The following is a 25,390-nucleotide window of genomic DNA, read 5'->3' on the forward strand; positions in this document are numbered from 1 at the left end:
GGACGTGGTATTTAATAGTATTTATCTTGTTTCTTCAAGCATATCGGAGACGGCTTTTGTTTGCCTCTACGGGTAGATCTTACACGGTGAGTGTACGAAGAACAAGTCTGCGCATAATACAGAACCGACCTCATTGTTATTCCCATACTCAGTGAAATTAATTACATATACCAAGTGAAAAACCACTACAGTATTTATCAGTCAAACAGGAACAGTAGATGCTATTTGCTGTTACAGCATGTGGTAATTGGTTGGTCACTATATTGTGGAATGGAATTGTTATAGAAAACATTTATCGTAATATCATATAATTATATTCATATGATATATTTTACTGACGGAAAATCGTTGAGAAACAAGGAACTTTTCATTCAAGCTGACCATGGCTGGCCTATTTCAAGTGATTCTTACCGTGATCATTTCTACCGTTGGATATTGTCAAGTTCTGGATTTTTCTTGCCCTTTGCTTCGTCCTTCTTCCATAACGACGAGTCCACAAGCTCCTCCACTTCCCTATGTTATTGAAGTTTCTCGTGATGGGTCCGCTGCGACAACCTACGCGCCAGGAGATACATTAACCGGTTTGTGGCTATCTTCATTCTATTAGGGAAAGGGGAGGGGAGAGAGAAGGTGGCGGTGCACGGGGTTTCAAAGGCATAGAATGGGACAAATTCAAAATTGTCCCGACTGATTAAGGTTGTGGCCTGAACATTGATGGGAGGGCCGGTAGCGAATGGAAGTTTTTATAAGGAAGATGCATGGTGCTAGGTTAAGGTCACTGAAGTCGTCTCCTATTTGTAGGGTGGGTGGGGGGGGGGTCCTCCCCAGAAGAAAAATAAAATTTAGACTTCAAACAGTGCATTCTGTGGCATCTTTAGACTATAAATTAGGTCTATAAGATTTTGCTAATAACCACTTTGTGTGTGGTTGAAAAAAAGGCCCTGTAGTAGTCGTCTTATTCTTCCCCTACTGAATGCAAAAATCCCCCGACTAAACAACTTACCCCCTATTGTCGATCGGAAGTGAATGGGAGCAATGCCCCTGCCCCTTTGCGCACGCCACTGGAGGGAGCGTGGACGGAGGGGAAAGACTTACTATATATATCTATGTTGATATTATGCATGTTTAAGAAAACAGTATAGTTAGTTTATTTGAAAATAGTTACAGTAGGCTACTCGAGCTAGTCATTGCATTCAGCACTTGGGCACGGCTATACAGATGGAGTGAAAGCATGTACGTAAGGATCCCCCCCCCCCCCTCATGCATGTATATGTATATGGGGGAAACATCGGAGAGCTACAATGCAAAAAGGTCAGAAGTTACGAGACACCATGCAGGATCGCGCCTTTCCTTAAATTGTTGGTGCCTTTCCAAGTTAAATTGTTGGTGCCCCTCCTTAAATTGTTGGTGCCCCTCCAACTCAGAAAACCTGGTTAAGGACCTGCATGTAGGTTACAGTTTATGTCCCTTTAAAACCATAAAACGTGCATCAGGAATGATGGACGTAGGCAAGCAACAACATCAGATAATTTAGAACGGGAAAAAATAAGACGTCAAATCAAAGTTTTGAAAAGTATAGGACTGCACTGTAATGAGATTTTTTTGGGTGACTTTTGACACTGGTTCGCGAATATGTTCCATCAGGTGATTTAAGAATTTTCTTTGTTACAGCAAATTTCCACCAAAGTGTTCCCGTTTCTATGATAGTTTCTAATTCCACAATTATTAAGTGAAGCATAAAATCAATCATTGTATAGCATTCCACACAGACAGTGTTGTCCTTTGTGTCTATCACTTCCTTGTTTGCGTGCGTGGGAGACATGTGTGCTAAAATCAAGTCATTGGCCACTGTTAAATTTGCAATGTAACGGTTGACGAAGTTCTTTAAAAGCCTCAACAAAGTTCATTGAGAAAGAAAATGATTCTCATTAGCACTGCCCACCAGAGGTAATCAAATTATGAAATGTATATTGGCAGCGTACATCGGATTTCAACAGTGGGGAGGGGGGGGGGGGTGATTCAAACTATTCCCTGACTGATTCAGGATTTCACGTATGGGTCGAGACCTTTCGGGGTCCTCCCCAAGAAAACAAAGGGAAAACTCGTCCAATGGTTCAGTTTGATGCATATGTATAGAAATATAAATGAGGTCTATAAACGGTTACTCCAAACGAATTATTGTGCTAATCAATTCAAAATTCCCCCGAATGATTGGGCCTGAAGAATGGAAGGGCCAGAGGTGGATCAAGGATTTATAGAGGAGTGGGTGCTGCTGTGGGGTCATTGAAGCCGGAGGAGGAGGGGGGGGGGGTTGTGGGTCATAGTCCAGGAAGAAAACAACAAATATGCGTAAAAACGGTTCAATCTGATATATACATAGTATATAAATTAGGTCTATAAAGTAGCTCTGAACGCTAGCCGTGCCATGGGTACGCCACTTGACAAATTAAAAGGAAAACAAAAATTTGCATAATAATGCGGGAAAATATGGTGCGGGTCCGCGAAAATATGGGATAAAGAAATGTATCTTCTCATTAATCATAACTTAAAACATGAACAGTGCATGCAAAAGGTACCTGGTGACAAAACTGTTCTCGTTATCCGACCTGGCTCACGAGGCCCCCGGGTATACCTATTTAAAATACGGTTCCCTAGTGTATGTGCGAGTTGCTTTTCATAGGTTCACAATTTGTTCCTATCTCTAAGGGATGGTATCGTTACGTTTCTGAAATACTTTAAATTACTGGAGCATATATAACGTGTTGACTATTATATGTAGGCCTACATTTGCTTGAAAGCTACTGTACCTGCAGGCGCCAACTTAGACAGCTAAAAATCATGACGTCACTATATTATACGCGACACATTTGTTTTTGAAGGTCGATTGGACTTTTGTGTGTCAAGAGTAATGCAATGCTCCTACGGTATGCAGAAATTGACCACGAGCGCATTACAGGGTGGGAAGACTCGCGCACAAAGAAACGTCTCGTGCCGGTAATCTGACCTAGTTTCGAATGAGCTGTAACAGAAGTGTTAGACACCACCATCGATCCCAGAAAATACACACACAGCTTGCTACCGTCGGTAATTAGACACTAGTGTATACAGTCAGTACATACAGCTGCGGTCAATACCCACAGCACAGTATACATAGCAGCGATGCACATCTCAGGTCCAGCTAAAGATAACAAGGTATCACGTTTCATTACTGTCTGCATTTTGTAGCCACGAGAAGAAAACTTCACTTGCAAGCAACGGAAAGTTAACTTCATCAGAGCGCGGCACGCGGTTTGGGGCGAGTCTTCAATGCCTTTAAGGAGTCGCTACATTTGACAGAGTAACATTGAGAAGACAAATACCCCATCAAATACCCCATCAAATACCCCAGACAAATACCCCATCCTTAACAGGAAGTAGAGAAAGCATGTTACAAATTTCAAACAAGAGTTTATGTGTTTCAAGACAATTTCCGCCGATGGCACAGCAGATGGTTCAACATAATTTCGTAAGAGCTATATACTGTGTGTATACGTTATATATTTGAATAATATAGCCCTGTTACGTGCGATAATATTTTATTTTACATGTACTTCTAACAGTTACCGTGAGTTCTTCAACTCCTGACCCGACACCAATTGCACAGATATACATTACAGCGTCGAGTGCTTTAGTTAGCGAGACATCGACTAGTTTTTTGGAAGGATGGTCTCCCACAGCAACGACGCAAACCTGCAACGAAGCTCCGACAGTACAGGAATATATACCAGATGTATCGGTTTTCCAAGCAATTTTTACTTGGACATCGCCAAGCGGACAGGTCTTACCCGTAGACGGATTCGTATTCCGGTATTTTCTTCTTCATTGTTCAAATTCTATACTATAAGCTCTTCAATTGTTGATTGTGAAAGTATTCTAATATTTCTCGATACCAAATTTCCATCCCATTGAAATAATCAAGAAAAAGTTCAAACTTTTGAAGACGCAAAAAAAAGTTTCCAATTAAGGGTGACGTAAGTTTAAGTTTCGACCTGTCACAAGGAATATTCGTTTTCTGATAAGAGCTATGGTACCACATAACTATGTTAGTTTGATCAATGTTTCTTTGAGTAACACTCTGATTTAGCGAATTGTGACAGTTGCTTCAATGCAAGACAGTGTACTGATATAGGCTATATGTTTACATTTATCGAAAGTTTACGTTAGAATCCAGTTTAATTCAATCCATAAGCTATTCGATGAGAGTTTAGTTTACAGTGGCGTAGTTAGATGGGGGAGGGGGATGGGGGAAGGGGGACCAAAGTGCTACCCTCCATTGACATTTTAGAGGGCGAAACAGGGACTTTAATAAACTTGCAAGCACGTTAAGTCGTATACTTTGGCAAGGTTCAAAGTTGCACCTGACAAATGTAAACTGTATAATGATAGCACAATTTGTAATTTAAACCCCTTTACCGAAAAAATTGCCCACTCCCTAGAACGGATGTTAGCCAAATCCCCCCCCCCCCCCAACAAAATTCCTGGAGAATTTAACACCTTACCCTCCCTAATACAGTTGTATTTGTAGTTGCCGAATCATTATTGAAGTCGAATGAATTATTGATACAATTGATTGATTTAATTTCTTTACAGGGCAACAATAGTTTTAGACTCCGGTGGCTTAACCTACTGGGAAAATATACAGTCGAATGTGATCACTCCCGGTGAGTTAACTACATCGTTAACACATCAATTAAACCACATGTTTGGCTTTCTTAGTGCACATTCAACCCGCTAGAAGGATTTCTAAACATTAAAGTTTGTTGGATTGCGCGTACGGTGGCTTACAAGTTTATTTGTATCCGGGTGGTTCTGTGATACAAAGCTCACTTATACGGTAACGCTAAATGTGTCATTCATTTTTTGCTAATATTATGTTATATTTTTCTATTTATTTATTCTGAAATTGAACTAAAGTGTAAGGTGAATAACAGAAAACACAAATCACGCAAGTAGGTCTATTATCCTGAGAGATATACTTCCCTACATAGACAACTATTGTCTGAATTAGTCGCCAATGACGTCACGGATTGTTGCGCAATGCACAGACTGACGTCACAGATTGTTGCGCTATGCACATACTTTTCTTCCATGATTAATCGATTACGGTTAACGAATAGCCTACGCCGCGCTGATGCATGAATAACGCATACGATCCTAACAATATCGTAACTATTTGCTGTCCAAGGCTAGTGTTAAATGACGAGCCATACATACCTGGCATGACTGGTTTGCATTATTACTAGCACTGAGGCTACTACAGTCTGTCCGTCGGTAACAAAACGGCGTGTTTGACTTGTCAAGAATTTAACATTAGGCAAATTCATGAAAACCAAGCAAGTCAATTAACATAGCAGTTTGTGGTAGCCTAAACACCAAAGGTAGTCTAATGTTATATTGCTACAACATGTAACCTAACAATCTGAATTTGGTAGGTAAAAAATTGAGCTGATCCTACAAAACAAACGAAACGGATTCCTAAGTAGACCTAGTTGCCAATGCATATCCTAATCTACCCAACAAGTGTCAGTCTTAAAGAGCTGACATTTGCCAGAAATTCTTACATGCGCACCCCCTCCCCTCTCTGTTTTAACTTGAATTGTACTATATTGTCATAAGTATCTTAAAGAGACATTATGACTCAGAATCTTTTATGAGAACTCGCAAGTGTTCCAATGAGTTTTTCACAAAAAGAAGCCAAAAGATGATTCAAATTAACAAAACTACAGTATGTCCAAATCATCTCCGTCAAAATAACTTCTTTTCTGTTACCTTACTTACTTCTGCTAGACCAATCATTCTTTCCAGAACTTCTTCTAGTTGTACTTGTTTATATTAAAATTACAACAATGGATAGCATTATAACTCATCTAAGATCATCCTAATGAATTTTGGATGCATTCCACTCTTTTTTTTCTTAAAGTAGACTGCATTGTCACATATTCCAGTATGGCACCATCTTTTGTGAAAGATATTTTCAACGACATTGCCTGTAGTTTCGTCTAGCTCCCCCAAAAATGTAGATGAGAGAAATTTCAACGTCTTAAAAGTATGCATGATAGGACCCACCATGCTAAATGAATTATGCAGACTAAATTTTTAATGATCATGGTGTTTAGTTTAGAGACCCAAGGATCAGGAAGCCTCACAGTAGCTTATTTGAGACCCGATCCGTGTTAGATCGTGGATGAAGACCGGCTTATTTCAAGCCTTCTCTTTACGATATAGTGTTCAGAGGATAACGAGGCAGGTGTGTGAATTTGCTCCCCTTCCTGCTCCCGCCACTTAACGTCCCCATCCGACGGACGAGAGTGTATGCCCCAGCATTTGACCACTTTCTCAAATACTGAGGTAGGCAAAGGCACCCCATTCGACATCACTTTAGTGCCACGTGTCCACGTATTACAAGTGGTATCCAAATTTAGCGGCGAATTGATTGCTACAGTTATCTTGAAAAAAAAATCTTGTAGATGAAAATCGTTCAGTATTATCGGATCACTGTAGGTACTAGGTCTTTTCCTGACCAGACAATCATATCATTCCAAGATTAATCACATTTCTTAACATTTTGATCAAAATTTCAGAAAGGACAGAGTTTCCAATACTTCAGTTAGTGTTTTAATGCCAGATATGTTTGTTACTGAAGTAGCTGTACTCAATTAGTGTTTTGATGCCTAATATATGTTTGTTACTGAAATACCTGTACTCAAATAAATGTTTAAATAGGTAATATGTTTGTTACTGAAGGTTTGTTTCTGAAGTACCTGTACCCAATGAGTGTTTAAATGCCAAATATGTTTGTTACTGAAATACCTGTACTTCAATTAGTGTTTATATACGAAATATGTTTGTTACTGAAGTACCTGTACTCAATTAGTGGTTTAATGCCAATTACGTTTTTTACTGAAGTACCTGTACTCAGGATGTCCAACTTTTGTCACATGTATTAATATCACTATACTTGCTAGTTGATCATGTGAAACAAAAGAATTCTAAAATGAACATTACCTTGATGACTAATACAGACATGGTAAAAAATCGATAATAACATTTACTATAAATGGTTATTGTAAATTTATTATCCAATGGTAAAAACAAAACTGTGAAAGTTACTAAAGCATGTTTATGATTTTGCCTTCTCTTCCCAGATAATACAGGTCTAATGTGTCCTAGTAACCAAACAGGAGAAGTTGAGCTTGGTACAAGTGCAGTAGCTGTCACATGGGAAATTGCCCCGGCTGGGTCCTCGCTTGGCTGTAACCCGGCGTCTGGGGCTAACTTCTCTGTGGGTACAACAGAAGTATTTTGTGTATTACTTCTCAGCGGAAATTTCGAATTATGTCAATTCTTTGTAACAGTCTTAGAAGGTATGTAAAAGGTAGACTATTCCAATAAAATAACATCTGAGTAGAGAGTGTACAGCATGCCATATATATATATATATATATATATATATATATATATATATATATATATATATATATATATACACACACATATATATATACACACACATATATATATATATATATATATATATAACTTACTACATTGTAGTTATCACGTTGCAACTTTGTGGGCCAATTTCATTAGTAACTAAATGTAATTAAGTAGTAATAAACTGCAAATATTGAGAAAGTTTCTCTTTCATAGATGGAGTGCAATAGATGATATTGTGTATCCCTTTAATACATTTACAGTGGTTGTATAACATTTATTACAATAGGTTGCTTTAATTTATTTCCAGTGGACACTACTCCACCAACAATATCAGATTGTCCCAGTGACCAGATGGTTACGACTGATTTTATCAGCTTTAAGGCAGTCGTGGAGTGGACTGTCCCATCTGCCACTGATTTGTCTGGAGTAGCCTTTCCTATTTCACAACCTCTTGTGTCCTCTGGTGATGAGTTTGAAGTTGGTGAAACCTCTGCAAGTTACAGCTTTTCAGATTCAAGTGGAAACATTGCACATTGTAACTTCTTGATTACTGTTATAGCAGGTAATATTTCTCTCCAGTAAGGAATGTACTTTACTTCTTATACATATGTTTTTCCTACGGTATGAAAACTCGCGCAAAAAGAAACGTCTAATGCCGGTAATCTGACCTAGTTTCGAATGAGGTGTAACAGAAGTGTTAGACACCACCATCGATCCCAGAAGATACACACACAGCTTGCTAACGTCGGTAATTATACACTAGTGTACAGTCAGTAAATACAGCTGCGGTCAATACCCACAGCACAGTGTATAAACGATACAGCGATGGACATCTCAGGTCCAGCTAAAGATAACAAGGTATCACGTTTCCATTACTGTCTGCATTTTGTAGCGACACGAACAAAACGTCACTTGCAAGCAACAGAAAGTTAACTTTTTCAGATGGCCGCACGCGGTTTGGGGCGAGCCTTCAATGCCTTTAAATGTCTTGGTAACGTCATATCTCAAAACTGTGAACAGGAGTTGCAAGACCTTTGCAATAGGGCCAGGAAAATATTGTCCATATGTTTGATGAATAAGCTGAAAGAGCTTCTAATGGAAAATGGCTCTTTATGTATGCATGATTCTGCTGTTCAACTGAGTACATAACAGCTCACTCTAATGTAACAAGGACTATTCCTGTTATAAGTCTGACAAACGATTGGTTCCTATTTTAGACCGATAACTTAAGTAGTGTTCTGTAATTTTTAAGTTTTATAATATCTGATGTAGTTCAATCTCTGCAGTACACTACATATTTCCTGAATACGTTGTTATAGTCAAAATGTTTCTTCACTTATTAAAAGTAACCTAATTTACAAACCTGAGACCTTCAAATGGTGAAGCATGAGGTGAATAAACTTACAAATCTTCTTTGTTTTTTATCAGTCTGCAAAATCAATAAGTCTATCACATAATTTGCTAGTGTTTACCTCACTTTGATGATTTTACAAACTCTTAACTTTTGTTTTTCATATAGTTGGTCCTCTACCCTCTAGCGTTATTGATGTTTGCCCTGTCGACATCGCTACAACTCTTGAATTAGGCACTCCAAATGTTCAAGTCAGTTGGATAGAACCCGTTCCCACCGGTGTACCAGTCGCTGTGACACTGATGGAAAATACACATTCACCAGGGGATTTATTTATGTCAGGAATGACAACTGTTAGCTATCTCTTCCAAGATGCCCAGGGAAATTCACTAGCTTGTGAGTTTGTGGTCACTGTGGTAACAGGTAAGAAATATAACATGGTAACATAGGCATGTTTTTGTACAGGTTTATTTGTGACTTTAGTCCTCTAGTTATATTGTTATGGCTATGAGGTCAATCCTACAAGGGTCCTTATACACTATAGGCACAAAACTGTTACACCACTGACCTTATGTTAATCACATATATTTATATTCAGGAGAAATTTAAAAATTGCATTCCTTCAAATGCTGAAATTTAATTAAAAAACCCCATTTCCAACCAATTTGGAGCATAGTTAACATTCCTTGTCATACTTTCTTTTGGGTAAGCATGTTAGCTCTTTGGTTAGGTATGGTTTGAGAGAGTCGGAAGTTTTGACACTATTGTTGCTAGTTTAAAACAAAATCAAACACTTTGCATGTAGTCTGAGCTATATTCACAGCCAAACAGAAAAATTCTCATTAATATACTCCTCCTAAAAGTGTTTTGTCAGGAAGAGTATGCTTTACTTCTGAAAACCTCTTTTGCTATACCATTTTGTTTAAATGATAAAGCATGTTTAAGATCATTTCATAAGCTTGTTCTTCATAACAAAGCTTGATACATTGAGTAGTTTAGCGAATTCTAATGGAGGGTTTGAAATGTATGAATGAATTCTCCAAGGTTGTCGTAAAAAAAAAGGCCGGAGCCTAACACAGTCGATAAATGTCTTCTGTATTATTTACATGGTAGGTCGCACTAGCAAACAATCTTTCTACAATGTGTTGTCTTTTTGTATTCTTTCTTATTTCTTGGATGAATTTATAGTAATGAGGGACTAAACAGCATGTGAAAAGAATTAATTATTCAAGTACAAACAGTGTTAACAATGACTTCTACTTCTGCCTGAGATGAATTATGAAATAACACTGTACATCGGACACTATTTGTAGGATGATGACCTATTATTCGCTGTCTCACATTTTAGAGCAAAACTAAATGACTCGGCAATAACAAACCACAATAACATATATTTGAAAATTATCGCTTTAAAGCAAATTGCCCTTCAAGAAATATATTTTTCAGGTTTGGAAATTAAATTGGTGTTATAAGTGCTCGAATTTATTATTTATTTCGTTTTTTCTCTTATTCTCGTTATTCTCCTAAACAGAGGACACTACCCCTCCAGAAATTTCTGATTGTCCTATGAACCGAACAGTTACCATTCCCTTTGGAGAACAAAGCGGTGAAGTTACTTGGATAGAACCAACAGCCACCGATTTATCAGGAGTGGCAGTGCCAGTGCAATCTCATTCTCCTGGTAACACTTTCACCATTGGTCTAACCCGAGTGGAATACATCTTCTCTGACAACGATGGCAATCAAGCCCTGTGTGACTTTTTCATATTGGTTGAAATGGGTAAGTTTTGACGATTAACATGTTTTGTCTCCATCATGAGAACATCAAAGAGATACACAGTCCTCAAACCTATTTAGTTCAAGTATACTTCAGATATGAACCCTTTACTTCTCTTTAAATGATGTCTATGAAGCAAATTTGGTCGGTTGAAAGTGCTCCTCGTGATACCTTGGTGATGTTTTACTAGTGTTATATGTTGATAGTACTGAGGAAGTGGAGATTGTGTAATAATAGTATTATACAAATTCGATAGTTGCATAATAATGCCAGCATTGCATCATATAAAGATAAGTTATTAAGTTACTATGAATCTACATTCAGCTTTAAACCCGACACTCTTGCGGGCACATGGTTTCTTTCTTTTGATATCAAATAATTGTTTAGGTTTTAATGGGAAATTTTACATCATACATTGCATATATATATATATATAAATATTGATAGATAGACAGACAGCTGACAGACAGATAGACTGGAATCATCTTACTGAGGGGGACTTGAGAATCGTTTTCATAGAAATTTGAAGAAAAAAAACTTGAACAGTTAACATTACAGGACCTGCTACTCAACCATCTGCACAACACATGCCATCCGCATATTAATAAGTTCCCGAAGCCATTGATGTATCAAGCTGATAACGATATTATTGATAACGTCTTAAATCTTTCGGACAATCTCCTGTCCCAAAAAGAACAAGACTTCTGCAAAATGGTCTGTCTGTTCCTCTGGTGAACCTGATCCAGTGGTACATGAATTGATTTAAATGACTTTGTTCGCCGTATGAGAATTTTCAAAGGGAACACTTCTGACCTGGTTACAGAAACCAGCTACAGAAAGCAAGGAAACACACACATTACTGAATGGTTCCAACAAAAAGCAAATTGGACACCTGCAGGAGGGTGCAACAACATATATTTGTTCATTTGCCCTCAAAGTTAAAGCACATCTGAACAAATGCGTTTTTCAAAATGCCAATCGTCCACCCAACTCTAACACCCCCGTGCTCAATCTTAGTAATTAAGAACCTTGGTAACAACCCTGATATTGTTACACGGCAACCGGATGAAGTAGGTGAAACCACTATTCTGAATACTTCAGACTACATCGCTGAAGCAGAGGAACAACTAAGTAATGTAGATTTCTACGATTTATTACCGGAGAACCCTTTCAGACTCTTCCCCACCAAAATTGCCAGTTAATTATGCCAAGCAGAAGGCCTAACCAAACATGTGACTAGCAGAAGGTCGTATAATTAACACACACCAAAGCACCTATTTCTTAGGAAAAACCTTAAAATGTATTTTAATTGCTTCCAACTTGAATCCTTAACTGAACGTAAACGGTAAAAACTAGTTTGGATTTTCTTATTTCTCATATCACCTGTCTTAGCAAAGACTTGGACCCCTAAACGACTACCAGTTCCACAAACATATGTAATCTGTTCCTTTACTTCTTTGTTCCTCAATCCGTTTCCTGTATAGTATGAAGCGGGAGTCCCAGGTTTGAATCCCAGTGGAGGCTGGAAGTTTCACTGTTCTGGATTTTCTAATACATTACCCTTCAACTGACTAGGTCACATGTTATGTTATTGTAGTTCCTATCCTTGACGACAGTTACCTTCACATTGATGGTTTTCCACAGACTTCAGTTTAGACCAACTCTTAACACTGCTTTTCATGGTCCTGATTTTAAAACTGAAATTTAATGAACTAAATTAATGAATGTTTCTTTTTGTAGCACCTCCAAATGCACCTCCTAATGTAACCTGCCCTTTCTTGGAGTCTAAAATACCTATTGAAGAGGTAATGTCAATGTCATCATGTGAAGATAGAGAGTCGCCTGCTGGCGATCTTACTACAATGTGCACATACTCAACGTCCTCACCATCCTTGGTCGTGCTAAGGTGTACGTGCACTGACGGTGATGGGGCCGAGACATACTGCGAAGTAGATATACCAGGTGAGATGCACCTATAGTAACTGTCTTTCTCGACCAGAAAATATTAGTTCTGCAAAAATGAGTATGAAGTACGTAAACGATCTTGATGAGCAGGCTGCAGGCCTGGACAAAAGGAAATATATGTGGTGAGATCTTGCAAGTTAACCTACAGCAGGAAATGCTACACCATTTATTCCTCGGACTTTAGATATAACTGTCCTGATAAGTTATGACAAGAATCAAACAAAAAGTGACCTGTTCCCATATTTGCACCCTTTTGTTTCTTTTTAACTATGGCACATCCACATTTGATATAAGTCATACCAACTTGAAGGAGAGTAAACCCCCTGACATTATTAATGGTTAATAAATTCGTTCTTGGTTTGTATTGAGTATTCCAGCATAGGTGCTCTACTTAGCTTTAAATGATGATACATAAGGTCAGTATAGTTAGGTGAAATAGGTTAGGCCTGTGTAATATAAATAGGCCGTGGCTATTCTTACGACTAGTCGTAACAATTATTTATAAACTATTCTTACGACAAAGGCGAATTCAAGCGCAGTAAAGTAAATAAAGCAACTGAGCATGTAGTAGGGGTAACCCTAACCCTAACTTTAACCCAAAACCCCAATCCTAACCCTAACACTAACCCTAACCGGAAAATATTGTTACTCCTGGTCGTAAAAAATAGTTCTCCTGTCATAAAAATAGCAACTGCGCATGCGTAGTCGGAAATTATTCTTACGAACAGTCGTAAGAATAGCCACTTTGATATAAATATGCTACTTTCCTTGGAGACATGCTCAGATTTAACATACATACATATCCAGACAGGCAGAATTTCTCTCGGGGATAATTTGGGATCTATTCTCTATTTAAACAGGTGGCTTTTCTTACTAACACTGATTTTTAGTAACAGTTCTAGAAGAGGGCAAATATGATGATCGGAATTTTATCTTGGTGTATCTATATTGTGTTACATTATATAATATAATCTTTATAACTCTTTAACTGTTTTTCATATCCTATTTATAAATATGTACTTTCATATAGTTATACTGGATTTAAATAAATTTGAAACTTGAGTTTATTTGCATTAATTTAAATAAGTCACTTAACATTAAACCTTTCGTACCTGAGATTGGATTAATATGGTATATCTATAGTGTTTAACATAATCAATTAGAAACAACAAATACTTCTTGTAATATATCTTAATTATTTCTTTTCTTGTTCTTCTAAACCGCTGTCAACAGTTATACCTACAACTGTTACTACACCTAGGGTTAGTACCACACCAGTTCCTTATGTCAGTACAGAACCATCCAGTAAAAACCAGTCAGATCGGGTACTGGTAACTAAGGAATCTACAACAATGGCTGTTGTTTTGCCTGGTAAGAGACAATTTAATATGAAGACGTATTTACAAGAGTGTTCTTAATGCAGTTTTATGGTTGTATGTGTTTTATTCTAATGACCATATCTTCCAATCACCAATTTGTAATAGTGAGGTCATTTCAAAATTATATAGTTATATGACAGAACTAGTTTTTATATATTGCAGGTATTATAATGTGTGAAGATAGCCAAACAAAGTGAATTTTGGATGCAATTATAGGCTGTCAGTATTGTTTGCATCTATGCTAGAATCAAAATCACCTGATCTCCAATAATCAATTTGCTGCTGTTACTGCCATTTTCTAAGCACTTTTTACTCGATGGAGCATTTTCACCATGTTATTTATATTAATCATGCTTCGAATCGATATAGAGGGATTTTTTGGCGGGTTGGAAATTCAAATTCAAGTATGTTGGAAATTCAATTTCAATATATATATATATATATATATCTATATATATATATATATATATATATATATATATATATATATATATATATATATATATATATATATATATATACATACATGTCTGGGTTCGAATGCCAGTGAAGGCTGGAAGTTTTTCACTCTTCTGGATTTTCCAACTTATTGCAATTTCAAATGTTTATTAGTATATATTTGAATTGAATTTTCTGTTTGTTATTATTATTAAAAAATATGATGTTTATGGATATATTACAGCAGATGTTTTTTTTTTCACTGTTAAAGTTCTGTGTTTAGGGTAAAGAGCTATAGGTTTGTAATTATTGTGAATCCTTAATCAATCCCTGCAGCTCATGAAAATAGTGATCATCTGACTTTGCATGGAAATTGAAAATGAGATGTCCACTTTTCCTCTAGAAGAGGAACAAGTTTGGTTTCTTAGCCTTCATTGCTCTTAGCGTGCAGGGCTAATTAATGTATTTGTAAGAACATGAGTTATATGACGCACACAGTATTTTCTTTTTCTTCTTTTCTTCTTCGTTCCTTGTTGTTATACAGAGTTTTGCAGTCCGTTGAATATTGACAACACTGACATCGTTTGTGTCGGTCCTAAAAGAGGGATGTGTACAATCGCATGTACTGGTGGTACACTCAACAGTATTCCAAGCCGCGAGGTATTCAACTGTAAGGAAACAGAGGACACCGCATTCTGGAGTCCACGTCCTATCCAGTTGTGTCAAAGTACGTTCCAAACAAACTTATGCCTGCTGCAGTAGGCTGCTGTTCCCACCTATTAAACCAAATTCCCTCTATGCCTGATTTTTACCACTGCAATATATCATTTGGTTGCTATGGAGATCTTTTGCTTAAAGACCATTCATTGATATGATTGTAATGTGGATGTTAGTAATGTGAGTTGACTTAAAATAAAAAAATTTCTCATTTTTAAATGAAAAAGGGGTTTTCTGACTTGCGAAGCGGGGGGGGGGGGGGGGGCGGAATGATACTTCCGCCCCTCCATATTTTTCAGCCCCCCCGGTTCCTACGCCCTTGTGAACCCTGATAGGTCAAAGTATGAAGCACATTTATATATCCACCCAGGAACAATCCATGGTGTTTCTATCTGAGATGAACTTCCTTCCACTTTGCAAAATAATTCCAAATTGAAGTCTGAAGGGTGTGAAGACTCGCGCAAAAAGGAATGTCGAATGCCGGTAATCTGACCTAGTTTCGAATGAGGTGTAACAGAAGTGTTAGACACCACCATCGATTCCAGAAAATACACACACAGCTTGCTACCGCCGGTAATTAGACATTAGTGTATACAGTCAGTACATACAGCTGCGGTCAATACCCACAGCACAGTATACATAGCAGCGATGCACATCTCAGGTCCAGCTAAAGATAACAAGGTATCACGTTTCATTACTGTCTGCATTTTGTAGCGACAAGAGATAAACTTCGATGTGCAAGCAACGGAAAGTTAACTTTTTGAAGATGGCGGCACTATGGCAAGCCGTTTTAACATTTACCTCTCTATTCTACTTAAGTAGAATTAATTCCACTTAAGTAGAATACAATTAAGCTTAAGTGAAATTAATTGCACTTAAGTAGAATTGCATTTTACTTAAGCTTAATTGTATTCCACTTAAGTGGAATTCATATTAGCTTAAGTTCAAACGGTTTTTGTCTACATCGTATTTTACTTAAGTAAAATACAATTCTACTTAAGTAAAATACAATTCTGCTTAAGTAAAATTCAATTCTACTTAAGTAAAATGCAATTCTGCTTAAGTAAAATTCAATTCTACTTAAGTAAAATGCTATTCTACTTAAGCAAAATGGCTTTTCAATTTCACTTAAGCTAAATTGCATTTTACTTAAGTGAAATAGAATTACGCTTAAGTGAAATGTGATTGGTCAATCTATTTCACTTAAGTAAAATGCAATTTAGCTTAAGTAAAATGTGATAAGTCAATCAGTATATGCTACTCATTGCGTCACTGTACTTGCCGCGAAGTCCGACTCTGTATACTATTTTAGGTACCTCACCACGTGTTCATCCGCTCAATAGGTTTACCATTGTCAGAAAAGAGGTAAAAGTACCTACCGTAAAGCTTCCTTAAGCATGTTATCATTTACTGTCATCGTTTTTTCTGCCTTTATATGAAAGAGCATAATTTTAAGTACAGATGGTGTGAAAATATGGAGGATCGAAGGTGATATAAACCATTTTAAAAATCTTTGGTTAAATGTTGATATTACTCCGAACGAGCATGTGGAAGGGTTCAGTGTGATAAACTTGCTCCTCTTCTAGCTCATAATCTAAACGGTCATGAGATGGAAGTTTGCAAGTGCCATGATAGGCCACTAGAACACAGCTATCATGTGGTGGGTATGATATACCAGATGAAAACTTCTATCTATGCTTTGGCAGGTCTTGAAAGTGATGAGTTTAGTGTGTAAGTCAATGGAACAATTAATTGTGATGCGAGACCTATAGAGTTACGTTCAAGACGTACTAGTTACGTAACCATTTGCGGCCATTCCCCCATTCTGCGATACTTATCCAGCTTTCGTTGTGTATTACGAACATAACACCATACTTAGCAAATGAAGCAAAGCTTTGTTTATCACTGAATCTGAACGTTAGACATTTGGTAAATGCAGCCAGCCAATAAATCGTTGCAAACTGTTGCTGATGCAGTTGGAAAAGCACTTTTGAGGGCAAGGGAACGACTACAACACGACATACCACCAATCAGTGGTACTAGTAGTAGAAGTATCACAAGGCATGGTACCATGCATGTAAACATTGCCCCCAGACCAACCACTTCTCCGCACGAGGTAAATGTTATAACGGCTTGCCATATCCTTCAATTCCACTTAAGCTAAATTGTATTTTACTTAAGCAAAATTCAATTTTACTTAAGTAAAATGCAATTGTATTCTACTTAAGTAAAATACAATTCTACTTAAGTAGAATACAATTTAGCTTAAGTTAAATTCAATTTCACTTAAGCTTAATTGTATTCTACTTAAGTAAAATACAATTTTACTTAAGTAAAATGCATTTAGCTTAAGTGAAAAAGAATGACACTTTTACTTAAGCTAAATTAAATTTTACTTAAGTAGAATTGTATTTTACTTAAGTAGAATACAATTAAGCTTAAGTGAAATTGAATTTAACTTAAGCTTAAAAGAAAGTGGTAATTTTACTTAAGTGGAATACAATTAAACTTAAGTAAAATGCAATTCTACTTAAGTGCAATTCATTTTACTTAAGCTTAATTGTATTCTACTTAAGTGCAATTCATTTCACTTAAGCTTAATTGTATTCTACTTAAGTGGAATTAATTCTACTTAAGTAGAATAGAGAGGTAAATGTTAAAACGGCTTGCCATACGGCACGCTGTTTGTGGCGAGTCTTCAATGCCTTTCAGCATCAAGTCATATGGTATCCCCTCAAACGCTTTCTTGGCTGCTCGATGGAAAGATACGACTGCCTTCCATTGGACTAATGTATTGTTGTTGTTTTTTTTTAAATCGGATGGTCCATTAATCAGTGATAAAGATATGCTGCAAGAGCAGTTAATTCTCAGAAAGCAGGATCATTTTATCCAAGGACCGATGTCATTAATATGTCTTTGTTGTGTCACTCGTGTACAGGTCCAAGTAAACCGCTTTACGTATCCAACCAGATGGTGATCCCACTCGACACGAACGCTGAAGACTGTGTGGGAGCAAGGAGGCCTGATGAAGATATTAGCAAGTTCTTCTCCGACTTCACGACTGTGAGCTTCGCAGTGTTTTGCAGTGAAACCAACATCCCGTACTGTGAGGCAAGCCTACGCGGTACTGACGTGACCCAGAATTGCTCTACATTTGTGGGATCAGTGAGACGAAGGAGGCAGACCAACTCAGAGGTGGAGATAGCCATTACCCTGGAGATCAGAACCAATCTGACAAAGGAAGATTTTCAAAGTTTTCTTGAGTCCATGCGGATGCAGATTCTGAATAGCGGTGCGAGACGAGTACCAGTGTCCGGTTCGTACACGGCTCAGCTAACAGATGATAACATAGCTGGCATTGTCGTCGGGCAGAAGTTCACCTTTGCTTGTAACCAAGGATACAGCAAGTTTCATGAAGATGTTTGTGGTGAGTACTTTGATCAAGGTAGCTCACTTCAATTATTACAAATGTTTTACTTTTCATATTCGTATCTAATGTTCACGGTTCTTTGGTTGATGGGTGCAGGGGTATTGTTATGAAGTGAATAAATATATAGGCTATCATTTGTGTTCTACCTCGACTTATCACTTTAGCTGGCACATCGTACATGCAGGGCTTAATCATCTAGCATTAAATTTCATTAAGTACACATGTTGGCCATACTGTTTTGCTTACTCGTGTACATGTGCATGAAAAGTATATATATATATATATATATATATATATATATATATATATATATATATATATATATATATATATATATATATATATATATATATATATATATATATATATATATAGAAATAAGTATATACATATAGAAAAAAGTATATATATATATACAGTATATATATATATATATATATATATATATATATATAGAAATAAGTATATATATATATAGAAAAAAGTATATATATATACAGTATATATATATATATATATATATATATATATAAATATATATATATATATATATATATATAAATAAGTATACTATTCATGCACAAACCCCCATAGTTAATTCGGCCAAATGCACATTGTTTTTTTACTTGCTAGAGGTTTACTGCTACACGGGGTGGGGGAGGCTGATGGGGGTTTGCATGACAAGAATTGTAACAACTGAACACCTTGTTTCCTTCAGTGATATGTCCCCCGGGTACCAAAGAGGAGAATGGTGTTTGCAAGATTTGCCAACGTGGATCTTACCAGAATCTAGCCGGTCAGACTTTCTGTAGACAATGCAACCAGAAGGAGGGTGTTTTAGCTGGCTCTAGTAGCATCACAGACTGTAAGTATAACAAGGTGCATTTATTTGCAACTGGTGAACCAGGGGCTAGGAGATGTGGGAATTGGGGGCACGTGCCCCCCCCCCCACTTTTGTCCAAAATAGTAAAAGTGCCTTACTGGCAAATAAAATGAGCCCCTTTGATGAAGAACTGTCTTTTGGATATCTTAAGCCTTGGTTAATTTTAATATTTTATTTTAATTATTCACGTGCACCATAATAGTATTGATAGCATACTAACACATCATATATATTTAAGTGATATGGCCGGTGTGTATCGGATTATATCATAACGAGTGGTGGTTGTGGAATGAGAACAGGCCCCTCTGATGTTGTGCCCCCCCCCCACAATTTTTGGAAGCTTCCTACCCCCCTGGATAGAGCCAGCACTCTGGCCTAACATCGTTGTTGATGTAGTATATGGTGGTTCAATAAGCCAGATCAGAGTATACTTATGACTGTCTATTGTGCACTACAGGTACAGTATAACAAATATATGTAGTATTATTGCTGTAAAGTTTTGTTGTAACTAATAGTACTAGTAGACAAGGGTTTGACATCAGGCATAGTTCTAACTCAGCAAAAACTACTACAGATGCACAACAGAAATTCTGAACTATTATAATACACTAACACTCTGAACTGGAAAATTTCACCTATTGTCAATTTTTGTCAAAAGTTTTAGATAAGTTAGCCTTTGCAATCGTGCTCAGTAACATGCACATCTATATCTTATTTATTTTGACAAAAATGTTGATGAAATTGCAAGCAATGTTCGTAGAAGTGTCTTTGCTTATCCTAACAGGTTTTCAATACTGTATATGGTGCAGTCAACTTTAAAAAATAAAATACACTTTAAATTTAATTGCATAACCTCATTTACAAATATTATTCTTTGCTTTAATAAAAATGTAAGAAGTAAAATAACAAAGGTGTAGAATTAAATTTGGGACATTTCTTTCATTCTTTTTGTTAAACAAAAAGTAAATCACAATGGTGGAAGCTAACATGTAAAGTAATAATGGATAGCGAAATTTACATCACCAATTCAACTGACTTCTGTGCAAAGCACAATGCAAGACAAGTTAGCACTTTCCGTTGCTATGGTGAAATCGTGAAATTTCCCAAAAGTGTGTGATGCAACAGGTGCCACACCATATATAGTTCCTTTGCCTTTATACAATCCTCGAGACATTTTCATCCGTGTTGTTTATTTTGAAGGAGCAGCATTGCCGCCGCATAGTAGAAACTGTTGATTTATCTCACCTGGTAGGCTGTCTAGTATTTTATTCTCTGTGATTTCTTCCAGAGTTATAACAAGTCGCTACATATCAAAGGTTGAGTCATGGTCTCATTGACTCGCATCACTGTGTGATATCTCTAAGCAGGGAGCTGCTACTCTAACGAGAAACTTGTTTTATTAGGTCCCTTTCACTCGAAGATTTCAGTAACTTGAGTCATCACTGCTCATTACAACATTGGAATCTCCTCATTGTTTACAAAGCACAATCCTCAATGAGATTGTGTTTCTACGTACTAAACAATGAACAGTTCGTAAGATTTTTTTTTATTTTTTCGTTTTTCGTTTTTTTTTTTTTTGTGGTTTGTAGTTATAGTGTTTGTAGTTGCTGCGCATGCATCCTCATAGCGTAATTTTGAGTTCAAGAAAGATCGGAGCGATCCACTAGTGTTAATAAGCTTTGACACTGCTGAATTGACTAACCTGATTGTATATCTCAGAGAATGAACATGCTTTGATTTTTGGTATTGTGAGTAACCGACATATCAAGATGTCAAACGTGAGTGATCAGGTTTCTGGTATGCACACCTTGTGGGTGTGAGGTGGGACAACAAGAGGGAGTTATGAAAGATATCTAGGTACAAACATCACATTTCTATGCAGTGCATTTTTCCACAGCTGGTAAAAGAGGTACAAAAGTTTAGGACAAACTAAAACGAATGACAGCGAATGACCGAATGACAATTGACTTTGTACAGGGTTAATTATCATTCGCGAATGACAGCGAATGACAGCGAATGACAGCGAATGACAACGAATGACAACGAAGGATCACGAAGGACGGTGGTTAGTGGAGATAGAATGATTAACGGAGTGGAGTAAATGCGGTTATTGGTTTTCTGCGCAAAAATGATTCGAGGAAAATCGCATGTTACGTGGTTGCAGGGTTTAGGTGTAATTTACGGATAGAAACCACGCACTTCGCGTTTTTAACAATTAATATCGAATAAATGACGTTAAATTCACTTTTTAAAATCAGACTTACAATTTCGCTTACTATAAGGTGCGTTTGTATCTTGTCCGTACTTTACTAGATATGTTAGCCACGCACATCGCGTCCACTCGGTTTGCGTGGCTTTAATATACCCACGAAGTCTGAACTGTGATATCCGGTTGAAGCAAATGTCTGTGCTGTCATTCACTGTCATTCGTTTTAGTCAACGCAAATTTTTAGTGTGTACAACATATTGTCATTCGTTATGTGTAACGCAATTGTCATTCGTTTTAGTAACACCCCAAAAGTTTTGGCTACTTCAGTTACATAAAGTGTAACAAGAGTGGCAAAGGTTAAGAAACACTGAATTGAATTATTTTTTCTTTATTGTCACAAGTATTAATGTATTATACTTTGGTTACAGGTCAACAGACAGATACCGAGGACGAACCAAGCCTAAGCATTTTGGTGATATCTTTCATGATTCTTGCATGCATCCTTGGGTTCTTGTTGCTCTGCCTATTGGCTGTGATGTGTGCAATAGTTTGCTGCGGTAGAGGAGGGGACAATGAGTCTCATAAACACGATAAGGCAGGAAACTTCATCGATATGCGTAGCGATGGACTGTCCCACTCATCGCCCTCGCAGGAGGACGCTCCCTTCAAGGATTCCGACGATGAAGATTCGGCGTTAGGGGCTAGTGAGCCACGGTACCAGACAGCTGATGGGACAGATATGTTTATAGCCATTGAAGATGAGAGTGTTGATGCAGACTTTGAAATTGGTGAACCAACCTATGATGAGGCCCCTGTTACTATCGGGGCGCCATACGAAGAAGAAATGTCAGCTCTTTAAGAAAGCTGGTCAGCCAGTTACCTATCGGCTTGCAGTTTATTTATTGTTCCGTTCCCTCAACAGCACAACGGACCTATATGTTCTGTATTGGCTGAAACCAGGGGCTTTGATTAATATAGGAAACAATGATATCTAATAACACCAGACAACTCATTAGGTGTTAATTGAGACTTTTAAACAAAGTGTACAGTATATACGATAAAACAACCAAAATGCTACTTTGCATTACAAACTAGGAGCAGCTATGTTGGTATAATGGATTGTTGTGAATGATCACACACACAGACTCCTTATCATGTTGATTAACACACATTTATGGGTGGAGGAGATTTACTTTTGGGTACAAAACGAAAATTCTGGGAATTGTGAATGCTGTTATTACATTACAACTGTTGGTTTTACCTCCTTAAATAGTTTATATTTTACACTATACAATTGATTGTCCATGTTCTGTTCTTATTTGATTTTCTGATTCATGTAACGTTTGTGTGTGGGTGGGTGGGGGGGGGGGATGGCGTGAGGCGATTTGAAGTTTTGTACTAACAATAATTATAATACAAATTTAAGCCTATTGGGTGAGCTGAATGGTTGGTAAATCACACTGTCAGTAGCCGTGTAAGCATATTGGGTATCAAGCTGAATGGCTGGTAGCTCATATTTTATGTAGCCTTGTAGACATTTCTTGAAAGATTAGTTGCTGGTGGCAATTGTGTATACCACTTTATTTTTAATTTCAAGGTAGCCTTGCACAAATAACTTTGACCTTGTTAGTTTTTTGCAGTACTTGTAGCAGTTCTTGCCAGCTTGAAGCAGATCAGTGCTATGTTTAAGTACTTGTAACTTGAAGTATTTGCAAGGATATACATATTTTCCCATCGCCCTTGTTATTCAAACACAGAAGGGAAAAAAAAAAAAAGTGTACTTGACGAGGTGACATGAGGCAGTATTTTACTGTCAATAGAATAGATTGTTTTGGAATACTTCATCTTTCTATACTTATTTTATATATTAGGAAGTTGACATTGAAAATGCCAATTGTATCATGTCATATCAGGTCCTCAGTAAACAAAGCGTTAAGTTAATACCATGTTTTATAACACCTAAACTTTCTGTCAGTAAGATGTGAACATCCATGGTTCAAAGGCTAACTTTAAGGCACTTCTAGAAATGATAGTTCAGCAAACTTTGAGGAACCTTTGGTGCTTAAAGGGTAATTACAAGCTAAAATTTACTTGTATAGAAATATAACCTAAATAGCTGGGACAATGGATTTTATTCATTAGCAGCACGTCATTCAGAAGTTATTCATCCGTTAAGTAATAATCGTTCCAGAACTAAGCATATGTCAGTTGCATAGAGTCACCTTGGACAACAATTTCACTTTGTGCCTCAAGACCTTCTTTTACCGTAGTAACTGCTTTCACAGAGATATATATAAATAAACATATAAATTGACATATGCCATCTTACTAGATATGTAGGTGGCAAAAGCAAATGCTTCTTTCTTTTATAAAATAAATCATATTTCTATAAAAGCTTAACAATATTTGTGATAGTATCACTTTTGCCAATATGAGTTGTTTTTTTTGTCCTTCATAAGATCATAGTTATTTCCTTGCTTGTAGTGTTTAATGGCTTCTATGCGTTAAAATTTGCTTCACTTTTTATACTTTTTTATCTTAAACCGAGTCTTTCAAATAAACTGTAATATTATCTTTTGTACATATATTTTTAGTAAATGAATAGATTGTCTTTTTATAAATATTTCTTGCATTTCGTTCTTCCTTTGTGTTTAATCTACATTCCCAATTTTATAAAGTTAAATGGAGGAAGGCTGGGGATTGCTGCAGAAAAAAACTGACATGGCCATATGGACAACAAACAATGATATAGTAATGTTATCAGCTAACAAGGCCTAGGTTTGCCCACAATGTCAGCAAAATTTTATCTAGATTATCTCAAACTAGAAAGCCTAACACCAAGACCGCAAAGGACAAAACTGATGAGGGTTATTGTTCTGTCATTGTTACCCTTCTGTGGTCCTCAAGCAAAGGAAAGGGTCACCCTGTAATTAGAAGTGCGATATGATGGGAGGGAAAAAGGAGGTAGACAGTTTGGTTATCTCTTAATGTTCTCTTCCATGGTAACATGCTAATTTTTTCTTCTTGGTTACAGTTCTGTAAAGAAAGGGCCTTGAACGCCAGGGTTTGTTACGACAAAGGTGTGGGATTAATCTCAAGGTCCGCCACTCCAACTTCAGGGATCAGAGAGGTTATGCTGATTACAATAAAGTACTTTTTATCTGAGTTGAAAACCCCAACTCAAGTGTCTTGTTTCTAAGATAAGTTTGTTTGACTAAATGTTTTGATATTTGACTAGTTAAACCCTTGGATTCTTCTAGAAAGTGGATGCCAGTTCTTGAAAAGCTTTACATTTCTGGTATGATCTTGTTGATAGATCCCTGAAGTGATATTCCTTTGGCATGTTTGCGAAACTGTCAACATCCTCTGTATTGAAAATTTCATTAAATTGCAACTGGTAAAGTCGTACTTTCTTGTCAATAAGCATGAATAAATATTAAGAGAAACAAACCCATTTCCAGCTAAATTGTGATGACATTCACTTTTTTGTTGCCAGATTCATTCAACAAACTATCCCCAAATTTGAAATATTCATCAACTTTGCCATACAAAATGCTATGAGTATGCTGTTTTGACCTAAAGATGCAGAAAATTTCCATCAATTTTGATAAGGAATCAAATCAAGGAATTCAACTCTCAGGAACATCACCAACGTTTAAACACCAGCCACAATTCATACTGCACCTCGCTGGTAAAACATCCCGATAAAAGTAGCTGTTTTACTTCAAACGATCACCATTAAGCTAATCCAACAGACAAAAAGAC

General features: G+C 36.9%; 1 protein-coding gene across 3 annotated transcripts; it reads left to right on the plus strand.

Moving 5' to 3' along the window:
* On the plus strand, nucleotides 1-24,248 carry LOC139978885 (uncharacterized). Of its 3 annotated transcripts, XM_071989423.1 has the most exons (13): nucleotides 3-581; nucleotides 3,600-3,846; nucleotides 4,630-4,700; nucleotides 7,185-7,403; nucleotides 7,784-8,038; nucleotides 8,996-9,250; nucleotides 10,359-10,607; nucleotides 12,345-12,566; nucleotides 13,803-13,940; nucleotides 14,931-15,113; nucleotides 18,042-18,530; nucleotides 19,252-19,398; nucleotides 22,054-24,248. In XM_071989423.1, the coding sequence occupies exons 1-13, from the start codon at nucleotides 383-385 to the stop codon at nucleotides 22,482-22,484; spliced, it is 3,105 nt and encodes a 1,034-aa protein (XP_071845524.1). In that variant the 5' UTR covers nucleotides 3-382; the 3' UTR covers nucleotides 22,485-24,248. The 3 variants fall into 3 exon arrangements, with proteins under 3 accessions (XP_071845525.1, XP_071845524.1, XP_071845526.1); XM_071989424.1 differs by lacking the exon at nucleotides 10,359-10,607 and having other exon boundaries at nucleotides 1-581; XM_071989425.1 differs by lacking the exon at nucleotides 7,784-8,038 and having other exon boundaries at nucleotides 4-581.
* The last annotated feature ends 1,142 nt before the right edge of the window (nucleotides 24,249-25,390 follow it).

Source organism: Apostichopus japonicus, chromosome 13, assembly GCF_037975245.1.
Source record: "Apostichopus japonicus isolate 1M-3 chromosome 13, ASM3797524v1, whole genome shotgun sequence".
NCBI lineage: Eukaryota > Metazoa > Echinodermata > Holothuroidea > Aspidochirotida > Stichopodidae > Apostichopus > Apostichopus japonicus.

Excerpts from the sequence above, each read along its gene's own strand:
- LOC139978885 (XM_071989423.1), top strand. The coding sequence starts at position 383 with ATGGCTGGCCTATTTCAAGTGATTCTTACCGTGATCATTTCTACCGTT. Across the intron at positions 9,251-10,358 it reads TGTGGTCACTGTGGTAACAG|AGGACACTACCCCTCCAGAA; the intron begins GTAAGAAATATA and ends TCTCCTAAACAG. Across the intron at positions 10,608-12,344 it reads TTTCATATTGGTTGAAATGG|CACCTCCAAATGCACCTCCT; the intron begins GTAAGTTTTGAC and ends TTCTTTTTGTAG.